Source organism: Peromyscus eremicus, chromosome 4, assembly GCF_949786415.1.
Source record: "Peromyscus eremicus chromosome 4, PerEre_H2_v1, whole genome shotgun sequence".
Lineage (NCBI taxonomy): Eukaryota > Metazoa > Chordata > Mammalia > Rodentia > Cricetidae > Peromyscus > Peromyscus eremicus.
In genome coordinates this window covers 6814841-6838971 of record NC_081419.1, presented here as the reverse complement: position 1 = coordinate 6838971, position 24131 = coordinate 6814841, and the positions used below count along the sequence as shown (strand labels likewise).

The window sequence follows — 24131 nt, the reverse complement described above, 5'->3', positions numbered from 1 at the left end:
GGCGCTTGCTTACAGTTTCAGAGGCTTAGTCCATTATCATCATAGCAGGGACCAGGGCGGCAGGCATGCCTGGTTCTGGAGAAGTAGCTGATCCACAGGCTGAGTTAGAGAGGCTGGAAGTGGCATGGACTTTGGAAACCTCAAAGCCCATCCCCAGCACATACACACTTCCTCCAACAAGGCCATAACTTGCAATCCTTCCAATCCTCTCAATTAGTGACACTCCCTGGTAACTAAGTATTCAAATATATGAGCCTGTGGGGACCATTCTGATTCAAACCGCCACAGCCCCTCCCCCATTTCGCATTTTTATGACTGAAGACCCATACTTTAGAGCTGGGCGTGGTGGTATATGCCTTTAATCCCAGCACTTGGGAGGCAGAGGCAGGCAGATCTCTGAGTTCGAGGCCAGGTCTACAAAGTGAGTTCTAGGACAGCCAGGGCTGTTTCACAAAGAAACCCAGTCTCAATAAACAGAATAACAACAACAAAAAAGAAACAGAACCGTAATTTCTCAAGTCTCCCTTGTTTTCAGAGTTTCTTAAAGAGGTACATTTTGAGGGCTACACTGGGCAGAACCTCTCCCCATTACTCATTGCCAATGCTAATTCTGAAGAGGGGGCCTTGAGAGAATTTCTAGAGGTCATTGAGACCCAGGTGGGGGAGCTGACCTGACGTGTGCTTGCATTCAGTCCACACTACGCCGCAGAAGCAAGCCGGAACGGAAAGAGCGCATCAGTGAGCAGACCTACCAGCTCTCACGATGGACCCCAATCATTAAGGACATCATGGAGGTCAGTTTGGGGTATGGCAGCAGAAGACAGGACTGCTTTTAAGGTGGTCTAGGTTCCAGCACCCCTGTTCTTGGGTAGCAGTGACATCCTATGATTCAGTTCCTTGTAGGACCTCCGGGGCTCAGTCAATCAAAAGCACCTACCTCTGAGGACTCATGAACAACCCTGAGACTGTATCAGTCGGGGTTCCTATTGCTGTGATGAAGCATAGTGACTACTGGGCAGTGGGGGCACGCCTTTAATCCCAGCACTCAGGAGGCAGAGGCAGGTGGATCTCTGTGAGCTCGAGGCCAGCCTGAGCTACAGAATAAGTTCCAGGATAGCCAGGGATGTTACATAGAGAAACCCTGTCTTTACAAACAAACAAACAAACACCATGATGAAAAGTAACTTGGCAAGGAAGGGGTTTATTTGGCTTATGCTCCATTGCTGTTCATCATCAAAGGCAGTCAGGGCAGGAACTCAAGCAGGGCAGGAACCTGGAGGCAGGAGCTGATGCAGAAGCCATGGAGGGCTGCTGCTTATTGGCTTGCTTCTCATGGCTTGCTCAGCCTGCTTTCTTATAGAACCCAGGAACATCAGCCCAGGGATGGCATCACCCACAATAATCTGTCCCCTCCTACATCAATCACTAATTTAAGAAAAATGCCCTACCGGCTTGCCTACAACCTGATCTTAAGGAGGCATTTTCTCAATTAGCATTCCTTCCTCTCCTGTCAAGTAAAACTCACCAGGAAAGACTGGCACATGACGACCTCAAGATCCATTTGCCCACTGTTCCAGTCTCAGGGCTAGAGTCCCATGCTGTAGAAGAGCCTCTGGTGCAATACCCAGAAGAGCCGGGCTCAGGTCAGCATGCCAAGTTCAGATGAGAAGCATGCACACACTCTCCTAGGGGACATGGTCCCTCTCCATCACACCTCAGGCTGCTGTGGAAAGGCCTCAACAGGAGGCCACAGCCTGCCCACCTTCCCCTCTCCTGCATTCCAGAGCTCTCCCCATGCCAGCAGACAGACCTGGGCTCTGTGCCTCAAACTGGCCCCTTGGAATATCCTTGTCCTTATCTCCACGTCCCAAGTCCTGCTTCTTCAGTCTACAAGGTCTCACATTGTCTCTATGGCAACCTCACATGTCTGACCATCTAGTATCACAGAGTGATTGCATTCTGAATCCCCAAATTCTGGTCAGCAGTGCTATTTACATATATGCCTGCTGCCCAGTTTGAGGCTATCTTTTGTTTTTGAAATTGGGTCTTGAGCCCAGGCTGGCCTTGAACTTCTGACCTCCCTGCTTTATCCCTGAAGTGCAGGATTAAAGGCATACACCACTGTGTCTAGTTTATTCAGTGCTGGGGATCAACCTGGGCCTTCAGCATGCTAGACAAGTACTCTACCAACTGAGCCACATCTCCTAGGGCCATTTTTCTTCTTTTCTTTTTCTCTTTTTCTTTTGGTTTTGTTTTGTTTTGTCGAGACAAGGTTTCCCTGTGAAGCTCTAGCTGTACTGGGAATCAGGCTGGTTTGAACTCAGAGATTCTGAGTTCTTGTGCTTCTTGAGTGCTGGGACTTAAGGTGTGTACCACTACCGCCTGACCCACTCTGGGGTCATATTCTTCTGATGGGATGATTCTGTCACCTTGTGCCCTATGTCCATGGTACAGAGCTCACACTAAGCTGTGGCACCATGTTTGTTGACTGTCAGGGATGCAAGGCAGTGGGCAGTGCAGCTGCTCTGTGGTGTGACTCCCATCCCTCAGTGTCGCAGCAGGAGCCCTGCAGAGTCCTCCACCAGGAGGAGCCCTGCAGAGTCCTCCACAGCAGAAGCCCTGCAGAGTCCTCCACCAGGAGGTCTTTAAGGTTGGGGGGGGTCTGCTCAGCTTCTGCACTTGATAGGCAAACAAAACAGGAGTCTAGAGAATAGAGCCTTGCCACCTACCTATCCCGAGTCAATCAGGAGTTATGTGCTAGTGTATTTATGGAGGGTGAGTCAGGGTCCTATTTTTAAAACCTACAAACCAAAAGAATAGGTGGCTATGAAACACCCAGGAACCAACTGCCTGTCTGGTGTTGGGACTGAGGAGGCAGCCCTCTGGTGCGATGCCCCCTGCTTCTCTTCCCTCCTCCTGCTCTCGAGGAGGCCGGTGCAGGCTCATCAGTTCCTAAGAGTACGGGTTTCCAAGTGGCAGGAGATAGCTGGAATCCACCCACCAGACAAGTGGCTCCTCCACAGACTGCAGGGGAGGCTCTCCCTAGACCCACTTGTCACCACACTGACAGCGCATGTCAGGAATCGAGTGGACAGGGTGCAAGGTGGTTAACCCCAGTGGCTCACAGTGGAGCACATTGCAGACATGAGGAGGTGAGCGCTTTGTGTGTTGGACAGTCAGGGTAACCCGCAGGGCCAGGCCGTCTAACAGCCTGCTGTGGGACAAGTGCCAGGCCTCCGGGCTGTGCCGGGCCCCCGGAAGAGGGTCTGCTGCAGGTGTGGTCATTGCTGACTTTCTCTTCAGCCTCTTCTAGATGGTGACCCTGTCTTCTCTCTAGGACACTATTGAGGACAAACTGGATACAAAGCACTACCCGTACATCTCCACCCGCTCCTCTGCCTCCTTCAGCACCACTGCTGTCAGGTGGGTAGATGCAGGGAGAGCGTCTGTGACCTGGCTGTGAATGGCATGTACCATCAGGACCTTCCCAGAGTGGGCCCAGGTTCACAGCAGGCCGTACGGTCCTCTTGGGCTCCCAGCCCCTCAAGAACTCACCCGCTTCTTCCTTCATGTACCTGTCTGCCTCAGCCACTACCTCCTTGCTCATCCTTGAACATGCCAGGCCTACTGCCTTCACCCTACCCACACACACATTGCCTGCAGCCAGATAAACTACACAGCCCCCTTTAATCTGTGGGCCTTTGGTTTTCCTCTTTGACCTTCCCTAAGCACCTGTGTAATCAGGAAACCCCAGTGTCGACAGCAGTTCCGTTCATGCAGCCTAGTGTGGACGGTGGCTCTGGAGAACTGGAGGCTGAGCCTTGAGCCTGGAGAGCAGCCAGAGGCTGCAGGGACGACCATCAGCTGTGGTTCCCAGGGTTGACACTCCTTCACCCTTTGGTTTGTTTTGTTTGGGGGCGTTTGTTTGTTTGTTTGTTTGTTTGTTGAGATAGGGTCTCACTGTGTAGCCCTGGCTATGTAGACCAGGCTTGCCTTGAACTCAGAGATCCACCTGTCTCTGCCTCCCAAGGCTGGGATTAAAGGTGTGTGCCACCATGACCAGCAACTCTAGAGTTTCTCTGGTGTGTCCCGGCTGTTCTTCTTTCTGTCTTCACCTTGGCCTCTGGGCCTGGGCCGGACCCCTGCAGTGTTTCCTATGGCACAGGCATCTCCTCTGATGGCAGTAAAGGAGAAAAAGCCATTGCCGAACGTGGAATCAACTACAGCCTCCAAGTGCTGCCCTCGCTAGGCTGGCTGTACACGGAAGAGGCCCACACGCCCAAGTGCTTGCAGGGCTTCTGTGAGGGAGGAGCAGGGCCGAGCATTCTGGTGTCCAGAGGAGCTTGCTTCTTCCCTTTAGTTTCCAGTTTTCTCAGCCCTCTCCTCTGCTGTGTCAGAGTCCAGGTCTTTACTGAGGAAGTCCGGGGGCAGAGGGAGGCCTGCTAGTGAAGAGCCATGCTCCTCCCTGGGGAAGCCTGAGCAGTGCTCTGTGGCCTGTTCTGTCCCATGGCATTCAACAATCCCCATCCCACGAGACTCGACTTCTTGGAGGGCAAGTACTGTCTCTCCCTGGAGATACAGTACCATGAAGCCTGGCCCACACAAGCACATTTGCTTGTGATCAGTCTGCCAACCTGATGCAGCCCTCTGCCTCTCCGTACTGCGTAGTGCTGCGGAGTCCCAGGCAAGCTCAGGACCAGGCTTGATCTGGAACAGACATCAGGATGAGAGCCATCCAGCCAAAGCTGCTGAGCCGGGCGGTGGTGGTGGCACACGCCTTTAATCCCAGCACTCGGGAGGCAGAGACAGGCGGATCTCTGTGAGTTCGAGGCCAGCCTGGGCTACAGAGTGAGTTCCAGGAAAGGTGCAAAGCTACACAGAGAAACCCTGTCTCAAAAAACCAAAAAAAAAAAAAAAACCAAACAAACCCCTGCTGAGATGAGGCAGTCTAGTACTTGTGTTTCTAAGAGTGGCCGTCACAGCTCAGGCACCGGCAGTCCAGTTCAGCTCTCCAGCACCGACAAGTCACCTGTGACTCTCTCTCTCCCTCAGCGCCCGCTATGGACACTGGCACAAGAATAAGGCTCCCGGGGAATACCGTAGCGGGCCCCGCCTCATTATCTTCATCCTTGGAGGTGTGAGCCTGAATGAGATGCGCTGTGCTTACGAAGTGACCCAGGCCAACGGCAAGTGGGAAGTGCTGATAGGTGAGCAGGGCATGCGTCCGCAGGAGTTGCTGCCTCACTGCACTGTCACTCCATCCCACGCTTGGTGTTGCATCTGTCTGAGGGCCTCTCCCTCACCCCAGCAGAGCTTAGCCCTGGGTAACAGTGGGTGAATGGCAAAAGCTGGGGTCTCTGCCCTACTGTGTCTCTTGCTGAAAGACAGCGTCTTGGGATGGAAAGAGCCTGGTCATAGATCTCAAATCCATACACTGCCAAGTGGAGTCACCTTGAGCAAGAGCGGAGCTCTCCAACAAAACAGAGTTCGTAGCACCTACTTGCAGCCTGAAGCAGGGCTGAGAGGGAGATGCACACTTTGGTGCATCGGGCCTTGGACCACACCTGACCATAGAGCTGTCACTGCGGTCCTCCTCTAGTACTTCCTGTTGGAGGTAGTTAGCATGTCCGTAGATACTGCCGACGCCCACTGGTGGCTGGCTCCTAAGGATTCCCAGTCCCCACTACCTCTGGTCTGCCATACCCCGTCTTTCCTGCTCCCTTCCAAAAGAGCAGGAGCAGCTGGTAGAAGCTGGTCAGTTGCAGCAGGAGGCCCTTCCTACTTCCTGTCTCCAGGATCATCTGTAGCTCCTAGGGCTGGCAGATTATTGAGGGAGCGAACTCTGAGTTCTTACAGATGTCTTCCTCTTGGCCCCAGAGTTTCATGTGCTACCAGTTGTCAGAAGGCTGTCACAGACACTGCCCTGTTTAAGCTCGCCCTCTGTGGGAGCACATGCTGGATAGAGTGCAAGGCCAGAGACTGCGGTATAGCTAGAGTTATCTCCAGTCCCGCCCGCGCCTGCAAATCTCCAACTACACTGTGGCCCTAGGAGTGTGCTGAGCACCCCATGGAAAAAGGTCCATAGGGCCTATGGAGTGCCCCCTGGGCCATGTGCTCTGCTGGAGAGGAGGCCCTGAGCTGCCCAGCCAGCAGGCTTCCGTCCGCTCCCAGGTGCAGGCACCCCACTAGTGTCACCCCCATTTATCCAGTTTGGATGACCAACTCGCAGCACCCCCAAGCTGTCCAAGCAAGCAGGCCCCTTAGAGCAGTAACATGGCTGCTTCTGGGTTCACCGAGACAGGCATGAAGGGTCATCACCTGCGCACAACGGGGTGGGAAGACTGTCCTCCCACAGGCATCCGTGGTCTGGTTTCCGTGCCTGTCTGTCTGTCTGTGGCACAGGCCCCATGAGTGTTCCCTGCTCACTGCTTGCATATGTGTCGCATGAATGTGTTAGAGGGCCTGAGCTCAAACAGCTTTCCTGGACAGCAGCTGTCACAGCCAGGCTTTGGGTGTGAACCTTCCTTTTCTCCTTTGGACCTTCCTTAAGGTTCCTTGTGCAGGGGGAGGGTGGAGACCAGGGACAGAGAGCTGCCCGTGTGGGTTCATGGAGGGGCTTCCCAAAGACAGCCACCATTCACTGTGTGGCCTCACATGCTTCATGTATGCCAACGCCTTGCTGCCTGCGTGTGTGTGCGTGCGTGCGTGCGTGCGTGCGTGTGTGTGTGTGTGTGTGTGTGTGTGTGTGTGCGCGCGCGCGTGTGCACGCATGCATGCGCCTGTGCATGCTTTGCCTCTCAACGCCTCTCTGGCTGCGGGCTGGGGCCTCCGTTGGCATGTCCAGGGGCGCCTCTGTTCAGCCGGCCTCTATTCTCCCACAGGTTCTACTCACATTCTCACTCCCACCAAATTCCTCATGGACCTGAGACACCCCGACTTCAGGGAGTCCTCTAGGGTATCTTTTGAGGATCAGGCTCCAACAATGGAGTGAGAGCCAAAGAAACAAAGTAAAAGCAGCTTATTACAGAAAGAAACTCTTCCGCTCTGAAGGGCTTTCTTTGGTTATCCCGTCACTCTCCTTTCTTCTCTTTTTCCTTTCCATTTCTTTGAGTTTTCTTTTTCCAAGAAAATGCTTGCAGTTCTTAACGCCGATTGAAAATGTGTCCAGCCTTCACGCCCTGGGCTCCCCGCACCCGCTCACTCAAGCCCTGGGTGAATGCTGCACAGTCAGCCAGCTGCCAGCCACTGGGGTGAACCCAAGTGCCAGTAACTGAATACTCCAGGAGCTGAGGGTGTCTGGGGCACGGTGCCCAAGCCTGCTGCCCAGGTTGAGATGTAGGCTCCATAGAGCAAGTACTCTTGAGTGAGGCCAGCAGACATTCAGGATGGCCGTGTGTACAAGGCCAACACTTGAGAGATGCCCAGAGCACCTAAGGGTGAGGAAGGTGTGCAGGGAGCAGCAGAGGGTGGACACCTTTACTCAGGCACTTGGAGGGCATCGGTGCAGAGGGCTGGCCGCCCTGCCCTCCAGCGGCTGTAGGCTCAGTGACAGCACAGTTCATTACACTCTGCTCTCTACAGAAACTGCACTCTTTGTCCTGCTTAATTCCAGTGGAGCAGGCCAGGATCCCAGCTACTCGGCAGGCAGAGGCGGGTCCAAGGCCCACAGGCTACAGAGCGAGTGAAAGGCCAGCCTGGGTAACTTAACAGGACTATGTCTCATGATAAAAAGTTAAAAAGAAGGCTGGCGAGATGGCTCAGTGGTTAAGGGCACATAGTACTCTTGTAGAGGACCCAAATTCTGCCCCCAGGACCCACATTTGGCAGCTCACAACTACCTGTAACTCTAGGGGATCTGATGTCTTTGACCTCTGTGGGCACCTGCATGTGTGAACACATGCTCACACACTGACAAATAATTCAAATAAAACTTTTTTAAAAAGGAAGAAGAGGGCTGGGATGTAGCCTAGTGGTAGACCATTTGCCTACCATGAGAAGGAAGAGAGGGAGGAAGAAGGGAAGAAGTTGCTTTTATATTAGTGCTGGATCTTGTAGAGTTGGCCAGTCACGGCTCTCTGAGGCCTCTTGGTGAGGTCTATAGCCCTCAGAAATCCCTTCCCGACACCCCAAGCTTGTCCCTCTGGTGTACCTTGTCTTTTGGCCTGGCAGACTCCCTTCTTCCACACCTCTTCATCCCTCCCCGAGCCTTCCTTTGAGTGTGTTGGGAACCCCCTGTGTTAGTCATTCTCAGTGTTTATGCCTGCTTTATCATGAGCCCTAAAAAGGTCCTTTCACCATGGGTTGACATGTGACCCCTGAGTCAGCAGTTGGAGTGGCCTGTAAACAGGAGCAAGAGACCTGGACTGGTAGCCAGGACTGGATGACCACGGTGGCCACTCTCATTCCCTGGCCCCAGAATGCGAGCACAGGGAGGCGGGTCAGCACACCAAGGCTCCCTCGAGCCGGTCTGGAATTGAGTGGGCCAGATGCAGGCCTCCAGCCATGCATACCTCTGTCCTCCTGGGGCATCTCAGGAACATGGCCCTTCCGAAGCTGGACTACACCACCAGAAGCTGGCTTGCTTACTGTGGTTTTCCTGTTAAAAGAAGAAATAGTAGGCTACTCCATTTATCCCCACTTCCCTCAGTAGAGGGGTGTTATCTCCAGGACAACAGCTGTAAGCCAAGAAAATGGAGTCCTCCACTCCATCCTTCCTGTGCTCCCTGTCCTCTGGAAAGCAAGGCCAATAGGACATAAAGCAGAGGGTTGTACTTCTGTCAGCCTAGACTCAAGACGGAGGCACTAGGGTCTCAAGTTCAAGGCAGAGTGTGTCTAAAAGCTAAATAAGTAAGCAGGGTGTGGTGTACCACAACTCTAATCCTGGCACTTGGGATGCAGAGGCAGGCAGACCTATATGAGTTCAAAGCCAGCCTGGTTTACATGAGAGATTGAGGACAGCCAGGGCTAAAAGTAAATAAAGTTTAAAATATACATGCGCACAAAAAGCAGGGAGACGAAGCAATAGCAAGCCACCCAGGCCTAACACCAGCGAGGCCAGAGACAGGGAAACCGCCCGCTGCCTCTCCTGTTGAAATCATCCAGGTGAAGAGACAGGATAGTGCAGACCCTTGGAGAGCCCTGCTTTTGTAGTGTGATGTTGGGATAAGCTTTTTGTAAATGCTTCTCTCCATCCTCGCTTGCCTAAGGCACCTTCTGATTGATTTAATGTGGAGGAAGTTAGACATTCAGTACTGAGGAGAGGTAACAAGTCACGTGACAGAATGTAGATGAATATAAATGGTTAATTTAAGTTATAAGAGCTAGTTGGGAACAAGCCTAAGCTAAGGCCACACTTTCATAATTAATAAAAAGGCTTCGTGTCATTATTTAGGAGTTGGCAATCCAAAGAAAAACCGACAACAGCTTACCCTTCTGGAGATGAGGCCCCGCCACAAGGGACAATTCCTGGGAGATAGTGCCTTGCTGTGTCTTCCTAGTCCTCTCTTTCCAGTCCCCAAGGCAGCTGACCACTGAAGAACACAATTCCACAAAGCCTCATCTTAGTCTCCTCTAGCCGTCCCTGTAGACTGCCCATGAGTGACATCATCCCTCCAGACTGCCCATGAGTGACATCATCCCTGTAGACTGCCCATGAGTGACATCATCCCTGTAGACTGCCCATGAGTGACATCATCCCTGTAGACTGCCCATGAGTGACATCATCCCTGTAGACTGCCCATGAGTGACATCATCCCTCCAGACTGCCCATGAGTGACATCATCCCTGTAGACTGCCCATGAGTGACATCATCCCTCCAGACTGCCCATGAGTGACATCTTATTAGATTTTACATTCTTACCTTGATGGTGTAGGCCAATAGTGCCACTCAGGAGTGGATGCCCAGGAAGCCATCAAAACAAATGGGAGAGGGGCTGCAGAAATGGCTTGGTGGTTAGGAGCACTGGCTGCTCTTCCAGAGGATCTGGGTTCAGTTCCCAGCACCCTCACTGCAGCTCATAACTGTAACTCCAGTCACGGAGATCAAGTGCTGCCTTCTGGCCCCATTGAGCACCAGGAATAGATATGATGCCCTGACATACATAAAGGCAAAACACTCACATACATAAAAATAATTTAAAAAGAAACAAAAAGAAATGAGAGACCTCTCTGGCTAGATTACACCTGTTTAGTGCACATGCCACTTGTAAGGTTTCAGATGTGCTGTGTTCTGGGTTGGGGCTGTTGGTTCTGACACACAAGCATCCCTTGCATGTCCATCTGATAAGGATGGCTCCTTTGAGCCGGGTGGTTCTCCTTTAACGAAGCACTCGGGAGGCAAAGATAGGTGGTTATCTAAGTTTGAGGTAGCCTGGTCTACAGAGCTAGTTCCAGGACAGCCAGAGCTACACAGACAAACCCTGCCTCGAAAAAATAAAGGGGATATTAATTCTTTCCCAGGGAACCCCTAATAGAGAGGACCACCCCCCAAAGCTTTGAAGCATGAATTGGTCATGTGACTAGGCCTCAACTTCATCTTTGGAGGCCACTGCTGGCATCTCATAATCACCAGCTGTGTGGACTAAGAGTTGGCTTATGAGTAGAAGGCCAACATCGTCAAGCTCTTGGGGACTGACACGAGATCAACTGCAAAATGCAGCTTGTGGCTCGTCCCACCCACTTTGCAGCATTGATGGTACCTCGCTCCATCTGCAGTACTGAAATGTTCAGACTGCTGGGTGTCAGGAACTGGCTTCAGGTGACCTGGCCTGATGCTGGCTCTCCAAGATTCAGGGTTACACTTGTAAAGACTAGGAATGTTCAATGGTTAGGAATGAGATAGCATCAGAAAATTCTAGAGCATAGGTTCCTTGACCTCTCTCTGACCTCCCTGAATTTCTCAATGCACATGTGAGAAGTGGGAGGCACTTTGGAACAGGCCAGTGTCCAGGACAGAGAACAGGACATTCTTCAGCCAGTATGCTCCCTGTTGACTCCTCATGGATCCAGAGCTGGGCTGCATGGAGTGGGGATCCCGAAAGCCCTCCTTTTGGCGCTGGCTCCTGCTGCCTCAGGGTTCCTGGGAAGTCTGGCAAGCTCACTGAAGCCAGCATGCTTCAGCAGAAAGGGGGAGTATAAAAACCTCAGACACCCCAACAGCACATCCCTTCTGCTTAAGGAGCTGCAGGTCTACGGAGTACTAACACAGACTCAAAGTACACTTAGGACACAGCTGGGGCGGACTCCTCACTCGGAACAGTGAGTGCAGGCAGGCCCGGACACTGGGAGGGACCGCTCAGAGTGTCGCTGCTTTCCTGTTGGTCCAGAATGACCAGGTCACCCAACAAGTGGTCAGAGGCCCAGGCACCAAGCCCCCCTGTGCTTGCCCTTCGAATGGAGTCTGGAGGGTCTCTGCTCCCCACTCCCACAGAGGCCTGTTGCTTCCAGGTCCCCAGGGAGGCACATTTTCAAGAACGGATCTTTTGTTGAGTTCTCCTGTCCCACCAGGACCTGCTTTGCACTCACTGCTGCGTGCATGCACGCCTCATGCTCACACCACCATCACCTCCATTCTGTGTGACTAAGCCCATGTCCAGGCCACTCAGTCCATTCGTCATTTTAGTGCACCTACATCTCTATGAAAAGGCCTTCATTATTAAATGTTTTTATTTTTATTTTTTTTTTAACCTTTGCTCTAGAAGTATATCTGATTCCATTAGCTTAAACTTTTGCAAGCATTTCTAATCTCTTACAATGCAGGTCTCCACAAGGTAAGGCCTCAGGTCCCCACCCTTTCCCTCTCACACCTGAGGTCCCCCACCATGCCAGCACCAACATGCCGGCTCCCAGACTTCAGTGGGTCCCCGTGCCCAACAGGCAACATGCTCTCCACATAGAGATGCCTACCAGCCTCTGCCCTTAGCCACTGTCCCTTGCCATATTTGAAATTTCTCTTCCTGGCTTCACCTTTGACTTCAAGAGATAATAAAGAAAGCCTAGCTGCCCATCAGCTGGCAGATGGCGCTGGGCTCCGATTGAGAGGTGGTTCCTAGGTTCAGCCTGGAACCCAGCTGAGCCTGAATGCCTCCTAAGTCTATTCTGACAGGGCCCAAGGGTTCCATCCCCACCCACTCCCAGCTTCCACTGGACCAGATGAGGGTTGGGGGATGGGGGAAGAAGCCTCAGGTGAGTAGGTGAATAAACTCACTGTCTTCTCTGCCCTGCCAGGATCCACACACATTCTCACCCCACAGAAACTGCTGGACACGCTCAAGAAGCTGAATAAAACAGATGAAGAAATAAGCAGTTAAAAACATAAGCCGCCCCTCCAAAGCCCTGGCTCCCTTGGCTCCCTTCCCACAGTGCTCTGCAGCTCCCCAGTGCGAAGCCTCGTTACTCTGCTGCCTCCCCAGCCCTGCACGCCCTGGCCACCCCGTTGCCACGCCAAGTTCTTCTCCTGTGCGAAGACATCCTACCTTGTCCTTTGAAAAGCAAGAGAGTATGTGTTTTTAAAAGTGAGTATCTTCTGTACGTATCCCACATGAAGTTCGCGTGCAAGCGCCACTGCAGAAGCGTCAGAACTCTGGACTGAGTGGACTCTCCTTATTTATGATCCTGTGACCTGTATATAGCCCTATGCCGTGTGTGCACATTGCTTGAGTATGGAAAGGTAGACATGTGGGTGTTTCTCAAAGCTTGTTTGGGCTCATTTCTGGTTTTGTTGGGAATCGTAAGGGGTCTGTCCCCCAGATACTCCACGCTGAGGAGTGATCTCCTCTCCGGTCCCTGCTCACCCCTGTTCTCATGCACAGAGGCTGGGGAGTGGTAGTGAGCAGAGCTCTAGAGGCCAGCATGGAACACACCTCTTCTTTGCCCAGTGTTGCAGCTGTGGGTGGGGCTTAGGGTGTCCACAGGAAGCCAGACTGTGTGCCAGCCAGTGTTGTCGCCAGAGCCTGGCACTACTCCCCTGACGTGTGTCCACAGTGCTCTAACCTGAGTTAAGTCCTCCAGCCTAAATCAGCATGCCTAGCACCCTCAGTTCCTCAAGAGAAGAGTTAGGCACAACCAGCCCCCTGCTTCCCCCAGGCTTCATGTAAGGGTCAGGAATGAAGTCCATGGGTTTGATACCCTGGTCAAAGGGTGCTTTGCTCTAGAAAGGTTGTAGGCCTGAGGAAAGGGGGCCCTGCTGATCTTGTCTCCGCTCTGCAAGTGACATCAGTCAGAGTATCCAGAATTTGAGATACTTCATCATCTTAATTTTGTGTAATGTACAGTCATAGGTCATCGTGGTTGTATGAGAAAAATGATCATTTTATTCTTTGTATTAAAATCGTCGCTGTATAAAACATAGCTAGCTATAAAGCAGAAACTCCAGAAGCAGATGCTGGAAGGGTGGTCTCCATCCTCAGGACGCAGCAGCTCCCTGAGCATGCCACTCATTCTGCTGCTGCTGTCGTCGTGAAACAAAGACAGTGGAAGTCACAAAAATGTCCCCAGCCCTGCCCCGCCCCACCCCCACCGCGGACTTGTGTGTATTACTGTGTCCTGTGCTGTCTTCGCAAATGTGGTCTATGCCTCCCTCCTCCCGCAGGTGACCTGTGCCCCTCTCCCTCCCTGGCTCTCTTAGTTCTCGGTCCTTCCCCTCCAGCGACCTTGTTCCCTGAGGACCCAACCGTAGTAGCACTGGTTGATTTCTTCTGTAGCTGCTTCTTTCGTCCCTTCCCTCTGGTCAAGCAATGCTCATGCTTCAGGACCTCGTTTGTCGAACATGTGGGGTTTCCTTTATGTTATTTATATAAATAATTTCTCAAAAGGATATTTAAAAAAAAAAGCTAGTCTGTCTTGAAACTTGTTAACTTGAAATTCTCAAATCTCAGTGTCTCGAGTACGGAAGCACAACCGTGTACCACCCTGTACCGTCCTGTACTGCAGCATTGGAGTCTAATAAAGACATCAGCGCTCACTCGTGGTGCCAGTCTGACTGCCCATCCCACAGCTGCGGCTTGGGGGTCTGCTGGATCCAGGGGATTGCGATTTGCATCACATAACATCTGTACCTGTCTCTAGCCTTGGGCAGCAAAAAAATGCTGCCTCAGTGGACAAGCACGGTAACACTCACCTTTAATCTCCAACATTTGGGAGGCAGAGGCAGGGGGATCTCTTTGAGTTCAGCCACCCAGGTCTACATAATGAGTTCCAGGTCCAGCCAAGGCTGCATAGTGAGACACTCTCTCAAATGAATAAATAACAATAAATAAGGACCTGCCTAGACATGAGGCAAGCTGCTTTTCAACCTCTTCTTTCTAGAATGCCTCGGCCTCAGACACTGCAGGACTCTGTATGTAGTCATGGTGTATTTAGAGCCCTGAGACGTCGGTCCCTCCATCAGTGTCATTGGCCTGCCCCAGCCCACATGTAGAAAGAGCTCCTCCAGTTTGGAAGCTAGGTGTCCTGTGACCTGGGGAATCTGCTATGAGGTTGGCCCAGAGAGGAGTAGACACCAGACCAACATTGAGAAACTGAGGACTCACAAGGCACAGAGGTATGGGGCTCATGAAATGCTCTCCTGCTGAGGTTTGGATATGGCTGGTCCCTGGACATTCATGTGCTGGGAGCTCAGCCCTCAGTGTAGCAGTCCTGGCAAAGACTGAGGGAAATGACCGGGTTATCGAGGCTACTGTGGTTCTCGCCAGAGGGCTGTTCTGTAGTCAAGCCTGGTCTCTTCCTGCTTCAGCTTCTCACAGCAGACTCCTTTCTCACATGCTCCAACCACCAGCTGCGAAGTGCTAGGTCCCTTGACCTCATAAGCAGCTGAATAAGCCAGCCCTAGGGACACAGGCTTGTGATCCCAGCTGTTTAAGAAGCGGAGAAAACAGTAAAGATTTAATTCTAGGGCTGCCTAGACTACAGAGAAAGTTCAAGGTCAGCCTTAGCGAAGACCTGTTTCAAGACTAAAAGATAAGAACTTTAAGTTGGGTCTGGGGCAAGAGAAGAAGAGAGAGGAACTGGGGTTGGTATGTAAAATGAAAGAGAAAATTTAAAAAAAAAAAAAAAAAAAAGGTGGATCTGAAGCCAGGCAGAACAGTTACCTGGTGTGTGAGGCCTTAGACTTCATTGAAACACCACAAAACACAAGGAAAAGCAGCTAATTAGTGCTGGGAAGCCGGCTCCGCAGGTAAGAGCACTTACTATTCAGAGGACTGGGGTTTGATTGGTAGCACTCACAGGGTGAGTCACAACCTCCTGAAATCCAGTTCCCAGGGATCCGACTCCCTCTTCTGGCCTCCATGGGCACTGCACATAGACATGCAGGCAAAACATCCATATACACAAAAATGAATCTCTGTACATTATCCTGCCTCGGTAACAGGAAATGACACCTTCACTGTATGTGGGAATGTACCAACTCAAGGCTGTTAACGTTTTGATCCCGCCCCTTGGCGCCACCCCGTGTCCTGACATAAAGGTCTCTTTAATGAAAAACTCCACCCCTTTCTCTCTCCTCCCCCTCCACTCCCATGGGGTGTGCACCCCTCGACCCCCTCCTCTCTCTTTCTTTCTCTCCCTCTTTCCTTTCTTCTCTTTGTCTCTCTATTATAATAAACCATTTCCGCGCGGATGCAGCCTCTGGGTTGTGAATATCCACCTGCTGCCCCACCGCCATGCCCGCATGGAGTGGGTCACCCGCCAGCCGGCTGCTGCATCTGCCCCGCATGCCAGCATGTTTCCCTGAACGTGCAGGATGCCCTCGGGGTCCCCTTGTGCAATAAATCATAGCAAAGGCTACTTTGTAGATCTTGCACATGTACCAAGAATTTTTGCCCAAGTGGGAGCGTGGGGAAACAAAGCCATCTCACAGGAAATGGGAGGGATGACTTCCCTGTGGCTACACAGATGGAGCCCCTTGCCTAGTTTTCCCAACCTGGGTATACTAGCCCCTTCCTGAGGTCTTGTGCAGTTAGGGCAGGATTGTATATGGCTGCTTGGGAGGGATGGCTGGATGCACAGGAGGGTCCAGTGGCCCTCCCATCCTCTCCTCTGAGGGAGGGTCAGCAGTCAATGAGCTCAGCTGAAATAGTCTTTGCAAGCAGGGCCACTCACGAAGATGGCGGCAGTGGGCTCGGAGGACAGTCTGCAGCACATCCCACCCAGCTCCTACAAGACTCGCTGTGGAGGCAGACCAGTGAAGACAGCCTGGCAATCACGCCAGGCCTCTCCTGGGCCTGTGTTAGCTGGTCCCTGCCACTTTGCAGGCGAGGAAGCTGAGGCTCAGGGGGTGATGCCATGTTTCACAACACTCGTTCCTGGAAGACGTCAGCCAGCCACTGTGTCCTGTCTGTCACTAGAATGCCTGGAATAAGATCCACCACGCGGACTTGAATTCTACGCTGAGTAACTGTTGAAGCCCAGTAAATCCTGCGTCCTCCTCCCCAGGGTCACTTGTCCCTCTTTCTGCTGCTTTTTAGCGTTTTGTTCACTTGCTCTGTGTTGTTTTGTTACCATTGTATGTGTGTGCAGTGGTGTGCATGTGGAGGTCAGAGACCAACTCGCAGGGGTCAGTTTTCTCTGTCCACTGTAGTTTCTGGGCATAGAATTCAGCTCATCGCGGGCTGTGTGGCAAGAGCCCATGAGCCATATTGCTGGCCCATGTTTTCTTGAGACAGAGCCTTGCTGAGTTGCCCAGGCTGACCTTGAACTTGTGTTCCTCCTGCCCCCACCCCCACCCCTCAGCTGAGATTGCAGGGGTGCGTGGCCACCCTTGGCTACCCTCTTCTGTTTTTTGATTTGGTTTGGTTTGGTTTGGGTTTGGTTTATTTCCGACTTCTCCTGGCCCAGGATTTCTGTCATTTCACTCCTCCCTGATCCCACCAAACGGCAAAAAGTACTGTGTCCTGCCAAGGCCCTAGTGCCCAGTGTCCCAGGGCTCACAGGGATCCTCGGGTCACTCCTCCAAAAGCTGTAGTGTATCTTCAGAGGAGAAGATACTGCAGCAGGCCAAAGCATGGTCGGTCATGGCACACGCTACTAGCCCAGTGACCCTGGAACCCAGGCCACCAGCTGTGGCTGTTCTCCCTGTCCGTCCAGGGCCTCCAGTCCTGGGCAGGGTTTCAGCAAAGGTGCCCACCTGTGTGTGACACCAGGCATTCACTCCCATGGGTCAGAATGACCGTGGCTGTGAGAATCAGGTAGACCGGAGTGGAAGCCCTCTAATCCTCTGCTTATGAAGAATGTTCCCTCCTGTAGCATCCCCAAAGTGAGTCCCCTCACAGTGAACCCACTAAGCGCTCAGTCATCACTGAACATGATGACAGGCCCCAGGCATGCCTGGGGACCAAAGAGCACACACTCACGGACTGACAAAAGCCCAATGTGACTGAGGAGATGGATACCTACTGTTCACCATCCCATGCCTGCATGCTGCCTTCTCAACCCCAGGGACTTTCCCTCCCTACCACACTACAGCCAAGACCAAAGCTACAGAAAGAACTGCGTCTGCCTGGGGTAGCAATGGACAGATGGACCCTGCCACTAAGCTTTAAGGATATCTCAAGACTCCAGCCCGGGAGCCTCCAGTATAACTGTTGTGTGGCTGTGCCACGAAAGGATTGACAGGTCTAGGAGAGGTGCTTCCGAGCACAGGGGCCCACTGATTGTTTCTTCTGCTTTTGACTAAGAATCTATGAGGAGGTCCCCCTGGCTAGACCTCCATCTTCTCATTAGGCCAAAGTCCCAAAGTGACAGGCTGTGATTTCTGGGGCTCTTGATAATTGTAATTAATTTGCCATATTATTTATTTCCATTTGGGAAAAGGAAAGGTCTTCCTGGAACCCAAACTTGTACCCAAGTGATCTGAAAGGCTAAGCCCAGGCCAGACACAGGCTCCCTGTCCAGAAGAGGACAGTGGCCCTTTAAAACTCAGCCTCACACTGTCAGGCTGTTGCTATGTATGGAACCAATTTCCTTAGCAACCACCTGGCTTCTTAAAGAGGACTTGAAAGAGTAGTTGCCATCAGCCATGGCTCCCAAAAAGAAGCCGAACAAAGGTGGTAAAGAGTCTGAGGTCAAGAAGAAGAAAGGGGGCAAAAAGGATTCAAGTGCCGTCGCCAAGTCTACAGACCCCACCGTGGTGGAGGAGCTGAAGGAGTTCTACCACAAACAGATCCAAGACCTGGAGGACCGGCTGGCCCGGTGGGTGGGCGCCAGGGATGCTACTGTGCCAGGCCAGAAGCCCACACAGGCTCAGACAGGGGCCTTAGATCTGGGTTCTGGCCTCCTATGGGATGTTCAGACCACTCGTAAGTGGTGAATGGATCCCCCCACCCCTTCACAGCTCCCAGAGCTTGGGGAGCACTCCGCTAATTAGCATCTCAATCACAGGTAACCCCACCCCCGCTCCAGCAGAATGGGACCTTTTAGTTTGGTTGGTTGTTTTTGTTTTGTTTTGGGGGTTTTTTGAGACAGGGTTTCTCTGTGTAGCTCTGGCTATCCTGGAACTCGCTCTGTAGACCAGGCTGGCCTCAAACTCAGAGATCTGCCTGCCTTTGCCTCCTGAGTGCTGGGATTAAAGGCATATGCCACTGAGCTGGATTTTAAGCATTATTAGTTTAGTAAGTGGGATGAATCAGAAATGGCTCCCCCTGGTGGCCAGGGAGGTCATTCATTCCCTCTTTCCTTATGCCAAGCCCCAATCAGTGTGTTTCTCTAGGTTGGGGCTGTTTCCTTAAGGGTATTTGCTTTGTTTTAGAGACAGGGTCTTACTCTGTAGCCCAGGCTAGCCTCGAACTCATGTTAATCCACCTGCCTCAGCCTCCCAAGTGCTGAGATTACAAGTGTGACCCACTACAGGTCCTAAATGGGAACCTGGGAAGGGGATTTTCTACATGGGGTTTTAGAGCTGGGTTTGGAGGTGACAGAAGCGTCAGGGAAAGGACCTTCCTAACATTTAATAAGAGATGCTGCATTTGCCCATCATTTTTCTTACTTTAAAACTAGTTTCAGAGCCAGTGAGATGGCTCGGAGGCCCTGGCCACGCATCCCGGCCCACGTGCTGGAGAGAGGACTCCTGCAGTTGTCCTCTGATACGGCCCACACGCACGCATGCACATACACAGTCAATAAGTAAAATATGATAAGAGCCGGGCGGTGGTGGCGCACGCCTTTAATCCCAGCACTCGGGAGGCAGAGCCAGGCGGATCTCTGTGAGTTCGAGGCCAGCCTGGTCTACAGCGCGAGATCCAGGAAAGGCGCAAAGCTACACAGAGAAACCCTGTCTTGAAAAACCAAAATATATATATATGATAAGAATTACCGAAATGTCCCCGGGGGCTGCCCTGAGGAGATTTCTCCAGCGTCCTGGGAAGATGCTACAAACAGCAGGGGTAATCTGAGGGAATGAATCTACAGTGCACCGAGCTCTACAGTCCATTCACTTGATTCCTCTAAGACAAAACTATCTACACAGCTTCAACTCTGCCCTCTACTTAGCTCCTCTCTGTCCCTTCTCCTGCTGCCCCTCATAGCTCTAACTAGGTTCTTCATGTCTCATCCTCATTTGTCTTCATCTTCGGTCCCCTGCATCTTCGTTCCTCCTCATTCTTCCCCGGAACCAGTCTCTCTACACCTACAATCTGCAAACTCTGCCCTTTCTGGTCGGGTGGGGTAGCTCTGCTTGGAGCTAGGAAACCTGCCCCAGAGCCTCACTGCACCAGGTATGCACAGAGCCCTTTTGTTCTAAGTTGCTCGAGGTTGCCACTTTGGGCTGTGAGAGGAAGGGGGGTCCTTGCTTAATTTGCACATAAAGCAAGGCTATGTACCTAACCCCCGCCTGGCCTAGGAGACAGGCAGTGTCTCTATATGGGTGTTTCCCTTAATTCAGGAGACCAGGTTGGCCGGACATGCTTTGTCCTTAGATGTTAGCTAAAGGAGATATTGTTATGCCCAGATCATGACCCCAAAGAGACCATCAAAGACCGAGGTGTCCAGAATCCAACAGCAAGGTTTATTCTATAGATACAAGTCTAGACAGGGAACTCATTCCTACACCCAATAGAGTGAGGCAGGGAAGAGTTGCTCTTTCTTTGTGAGGCTAGCTTTTTGTTTTGTTTTGTTTTGTTTTTGTTTTTTTGGAGACAGGGTTTCTCTGTGTAGCTTTGCGCCTTTCCTGGAACTCACTTGGTAGTCCAGGCTGGCCTCGAACTCACAGAGATCCACCTGGCTCTGCCTCCTACGTGCTGGGATTAAAGGCGTGTGCCACCACCGCCTGGCCTGAGGCTAGCTTTTTAAAGGCAAAAACTGCAAGCCCTTCAGGGTGGTTGGGGGTTACAATTATCATTTTGGGGGCAGTCCAGCACAAGTCCCAGGCTTTGTCCTTGAGCTGCCGTGGAGGCTGGCAGGCCTAGCACGTACTGACTGTGGGGGCTGGCTCAGTGGTCCAGGCTCTGTCCTTGACTCATGCACATAACTCTAAGTTGGTGAGGGGTCCCAGACAGTAAACAACTGACTGAACCTTGAGCGGTCAGAGTACGCGCAGAAAGGGAGCTACTGCAAGGACTGTGTCTTTTGTTCATGGCCCTCCCAGAGACTGCTTGTTCAAGTCTCAGGAAACTGAAATGCAGGCCTGATCTCTGAGAGAAGACTGAGCAGCCTGTTATGATATCTGCTTGGTCCTTTCAATATCTGGTTTTAATGCTAAAAAAGGAAAGCAGAAGGCAGAAAACCTTGCCTATGTGACTGTATCCAAGTACCTTAAGTGTATATACCCAAGGAATGATCAAATCCACAGTTAGAAATTCTTGGGGAGGCTGTGAGAGTGCACTTGAAATTCATGGCAGGAAACAGCTGATATATCAAAAGCCGAATAACACCAACTTCTCCTTGAGATATGGCTTTTCCTCTGGAAGAATTTCTTGATTCTTTCAGGTACAGCTTTACCATACTCAGCTGAACTCCTACTACATTCCTGTGGCCTGCAGCATAGAATGTTTGTAAAAATCTAGTTTCTAACCTGGGAACAGTGGCACATGCCTACAACCTCAGCACTTGGGAGGCAGAGGCAGGTTTGTTCTAAATTCAAGGCCAGCTTCAAGGCTACCCAGTAATTTCCAGGCCAGCCTGGGCTATAGGTGTGGGAGCCCATTTTCAGGTTCCTCGTGGCTTTACCCAGCAGGTCCACATAGAGAGGATGATTAGGACCACGGGCCTGAGTGCAGGTGTCTGAAATGGTCTGCACTTGGCTGTGCTGGGGGGGAGGAGGTCTTTTGCTCCACCCCTTGGTGTCTCTATAAATACCCTGGGGCAGAGACAGTCAGGGCCCGTTGGAATAGGTTCCAGGCCCTCTCTAGGCTATCCTGTATTTTCTATTTGTTTATCTCCACAATCTAAATCCTTCTATTTCCTGCTGCTCACACTCAAGAAAACTCTGGGGAGCTGTGGGGTTGGTGGATAAATGCCCCAAATATAGGGTAACACCCTGTCTCAAAAGAACAAAAGCTCTGGACAGCAGTAGTGGTGCACACCTTTAATCCCAGTTCTTAGGAGGCAAAGGCAGACAGACCTGAGTTCGAGGCCAGCCTGGTCTACAGAGTGAGTTCCAGGACAGCTGGGACTACACAGAGAAACCCTGTCTCAAAAAAACAAAACAAAACAAAACAAAACAAAACAAAACAAAACAAAACAACAACAACAAAAAAACCAAAAAGCTATCTTGCTGACACTATGAAGCTCCTGCCCCAGCCCCAGGGCCCCACTCCCACTAAAAGAGATGGCCCAGTGACTAAATCACCTGCCACTCAGAGTGAGGACTGGAATTTGAATCCCCAGTACCCATACAAACGAGTAGGTATGGTGCCCACCTGTAACCCCAGAGTCAGAAAGGATCCCCTACAGCAAACCAGCTAGACTGGTGAACTCCTGAGCACTGGGTTCAAGTGGGAGACCCTGCTTCTATATAGAAGGTGGAGAGCCTCCCTTTCCTTATCTATAAAATGGGTATAATTATCACAGCACCTACATCCTTGTCATTGGGGATCTCAGCAAATGTCTACCTCTGACCTCCACACACATACACACACGTGAATGTGCATATATGTGTGAATACCACACGCCTGTAATAAATAAACATATAAGTCCAATACAAGAAGGCGGAGCTGCTCATGACTGAGGCTGCAGAAAATCATGGCTGGTGTTGAGTCTGTGTGGACTCGGACAGCCCTGTGCTGTCCCGTTTTATACCAGTTCCAGAAGAGAAGCACAGCCAGGGTCACTGAGGCTCAGAGAAGAGGAGGAAGCAGGATGACAGCCCTGGCCTCTCTGACTCCTGTTTTCTCTCCCAACAAAGGCACCCATACCCTGAAATGCCTTGTACGCAGAATCCATTCAAAAGACTTATGAATACTTAAATATTTGTGCATAAAACAACTTCCAAATGCTTTAATTCTCCCATCTGAAACCAGTAAACATGGTATTCTTAAAATTCACAAATGTCCTTTGACCGAACACAACAGATAGAATGCATCGTGAAAAACAGATTTAGCACATGGTTAGTGGGTGCTTACTACTGGCTAAGCCGTTAGGCCCCGCGATGCAGAGGCGGGGCTGCCAAGTGCAGAAGGGCTCTCCCGGCCGACTGGCTGCACTGTAGGGCCAGGCACTATGCTTTCAGGTAGCCTGGCTGGGGTCAAGTTCTAGGATTATCACTTTCTAGTTCCTTCGTCTCTCCAACCTCAATTTCCCCGTGTGTGTTGCTGGGGACAAATGCACACCACCTACAACCCGGAAACAGATGGGAACATCTGTTACCACTGTGAGCAGAGTAGAGGCTCAGTCCCCACAGGACTTACATTTGAGTGAGGTAACCAGGCATGGTGGTGGCGCACGCCTTTAATCCCAGCACTCAGGAGGCAGAGTCAGGTACATTTCTGTGAGTTTGAGGCCCTGTCTCAAAACAAACAACAAAAAACATCTGAGTGAGGTAGTAAATATAAAATACTGGCTGCGAGATGACTCAGGGAGTGAAGTCCTGACAAGCAGGAGAACTGGGGCCCAGATCCCCAGAAGCCTGGAGAAAAGCCAGGCATGGCAAGGAGTCCCTGAACCCTGGTATTGACGGGAACGGAGACAGCTCACCAGCTAGTCAGCCTAGCCAAACCATCACACTGTAGATTGAGGGAGAGACTCTGCCTCAGAAACTAAAGGTGGAAGACCATCAAAGAGGATGCCCAACACTGACTTCAGGGCTTTTATGTGCTCGCTCGCTCGCTCGCTCGCTCGCTCGCTCACTCGGTCTCTGTCTCTCTCTGTCTCTCTCTCTTGGCCCGAGGCACAGTTAGTAGAGGCTGGATTCAGATCATGAGGAACTTCAAATGGCCCTTTACAGACCGGGCCTAGCCTGCCTTGACCCTGCATCTCCCTTCATCCCCAACCCTAGGTACCAGCGGAAGTGGGATGAGCTGGCTGTGCAAGAGAAGCTCTTCCGCCAGGAGTTCGAGCAGCTGGCCAACAACAAGAAGGAGATTGTGGCCTTCCTCAAGCGCACACTCAACCAGAGGGTGGATGAGATCACGGAGCTCAACGACCAGCTGCAGAGCCTTCAGCTGGCAAAGGAGATGGAGAAGGACGCTTTCGAGGCACAGCTGGCCCAGGTGCGCCATGAATTCCAGGAGACCAAGGACCAGCTCACCACAGAGAACATTGCCCTCGGTGAGGGGACCAGGGGACCAGTCAACACACCTCTGTCAATTTGCCACTGAAGGCTGCGAGACCCAAACCCACAGCTGTCACGGAGCGAGGCTGGGCCTCACTTGGGAACTGGGGCTAACACAGCTACCTTGAGTAGTAACAGCAGCATGCTACTTCAAACACTATCTGCCTTAAGTGTCCATGCAAGGCCAGAAATGTCCCCCTTCCCGTTTGTAGATGAGGAAGTGCTAAAAAAGGTGGTCTTATCTATGGCACCCATTTGGAAGGGGGCACTAAGACCTGACTGCCCAGATTCAGCTGAGGTTGTCATGGTCACCCTCACGTGGGGAGGTATCAGGGAGGCTTCTTGAGAAGATGGGCTGAACAAGGCTTGGTGATTAGCAGAGTGGTGGGAAGGCACTCCAGGAAAGGCTGCCCATGTGCAGGGCCAGCTCTGT

General features: G+C 51.8%; 2 protein-coding genes across 2 annotated transcripts in view; both read left to right on the top strand.

Annotated features, from left to right (window-relative positions):
• Positions 1-7190, top strand: part of Stxbp1 (syntaxin binding protein 1) — a 48203-nt gene extending 41013 nt beyond the window's left edge. Inside the window, exons 13-16 of the mRNA XM_059262204.1 lie at positions 693-794; positions 3338-3423; positions 5053-5207; positions 6882-7190. Of these exons, the coding sequence (XP_059118187.1) occupies positions 693-794; positions 3338-3423; positions 5053-5207; positions 6882-6991 (453 nt within the window). The 3' untranslated portion in view covers positions 6992-7190. The remainder of the gene's footprint in view (positions 1-692; positions 795-3337; positions 3424-5052; positions 5208-6881) is intronic.
• Positions 7191-17954: 10764 nt separating this feature from the next.
• The window catches only part of Cfap157 (cilia and flagella associated protein 157), a 9061-nt gene continuing 2884 nt past the window's right edge, over positions 17955-24131 (top strand). The window contains exons 1-2 of the mRNA XM_059260090.1: positions 17955-18186; positions 23423-23694. Of these exons, the coding sequence (XP_059116073.1) occupies positions 18014-18186; positions 23423-23694 (445 nt within the window). The 5' untranslated portion in view covers positions 17955-18013. The remainder of the gene's footprint in view (positions 18187-23422; positions 23695-24131) is intronic.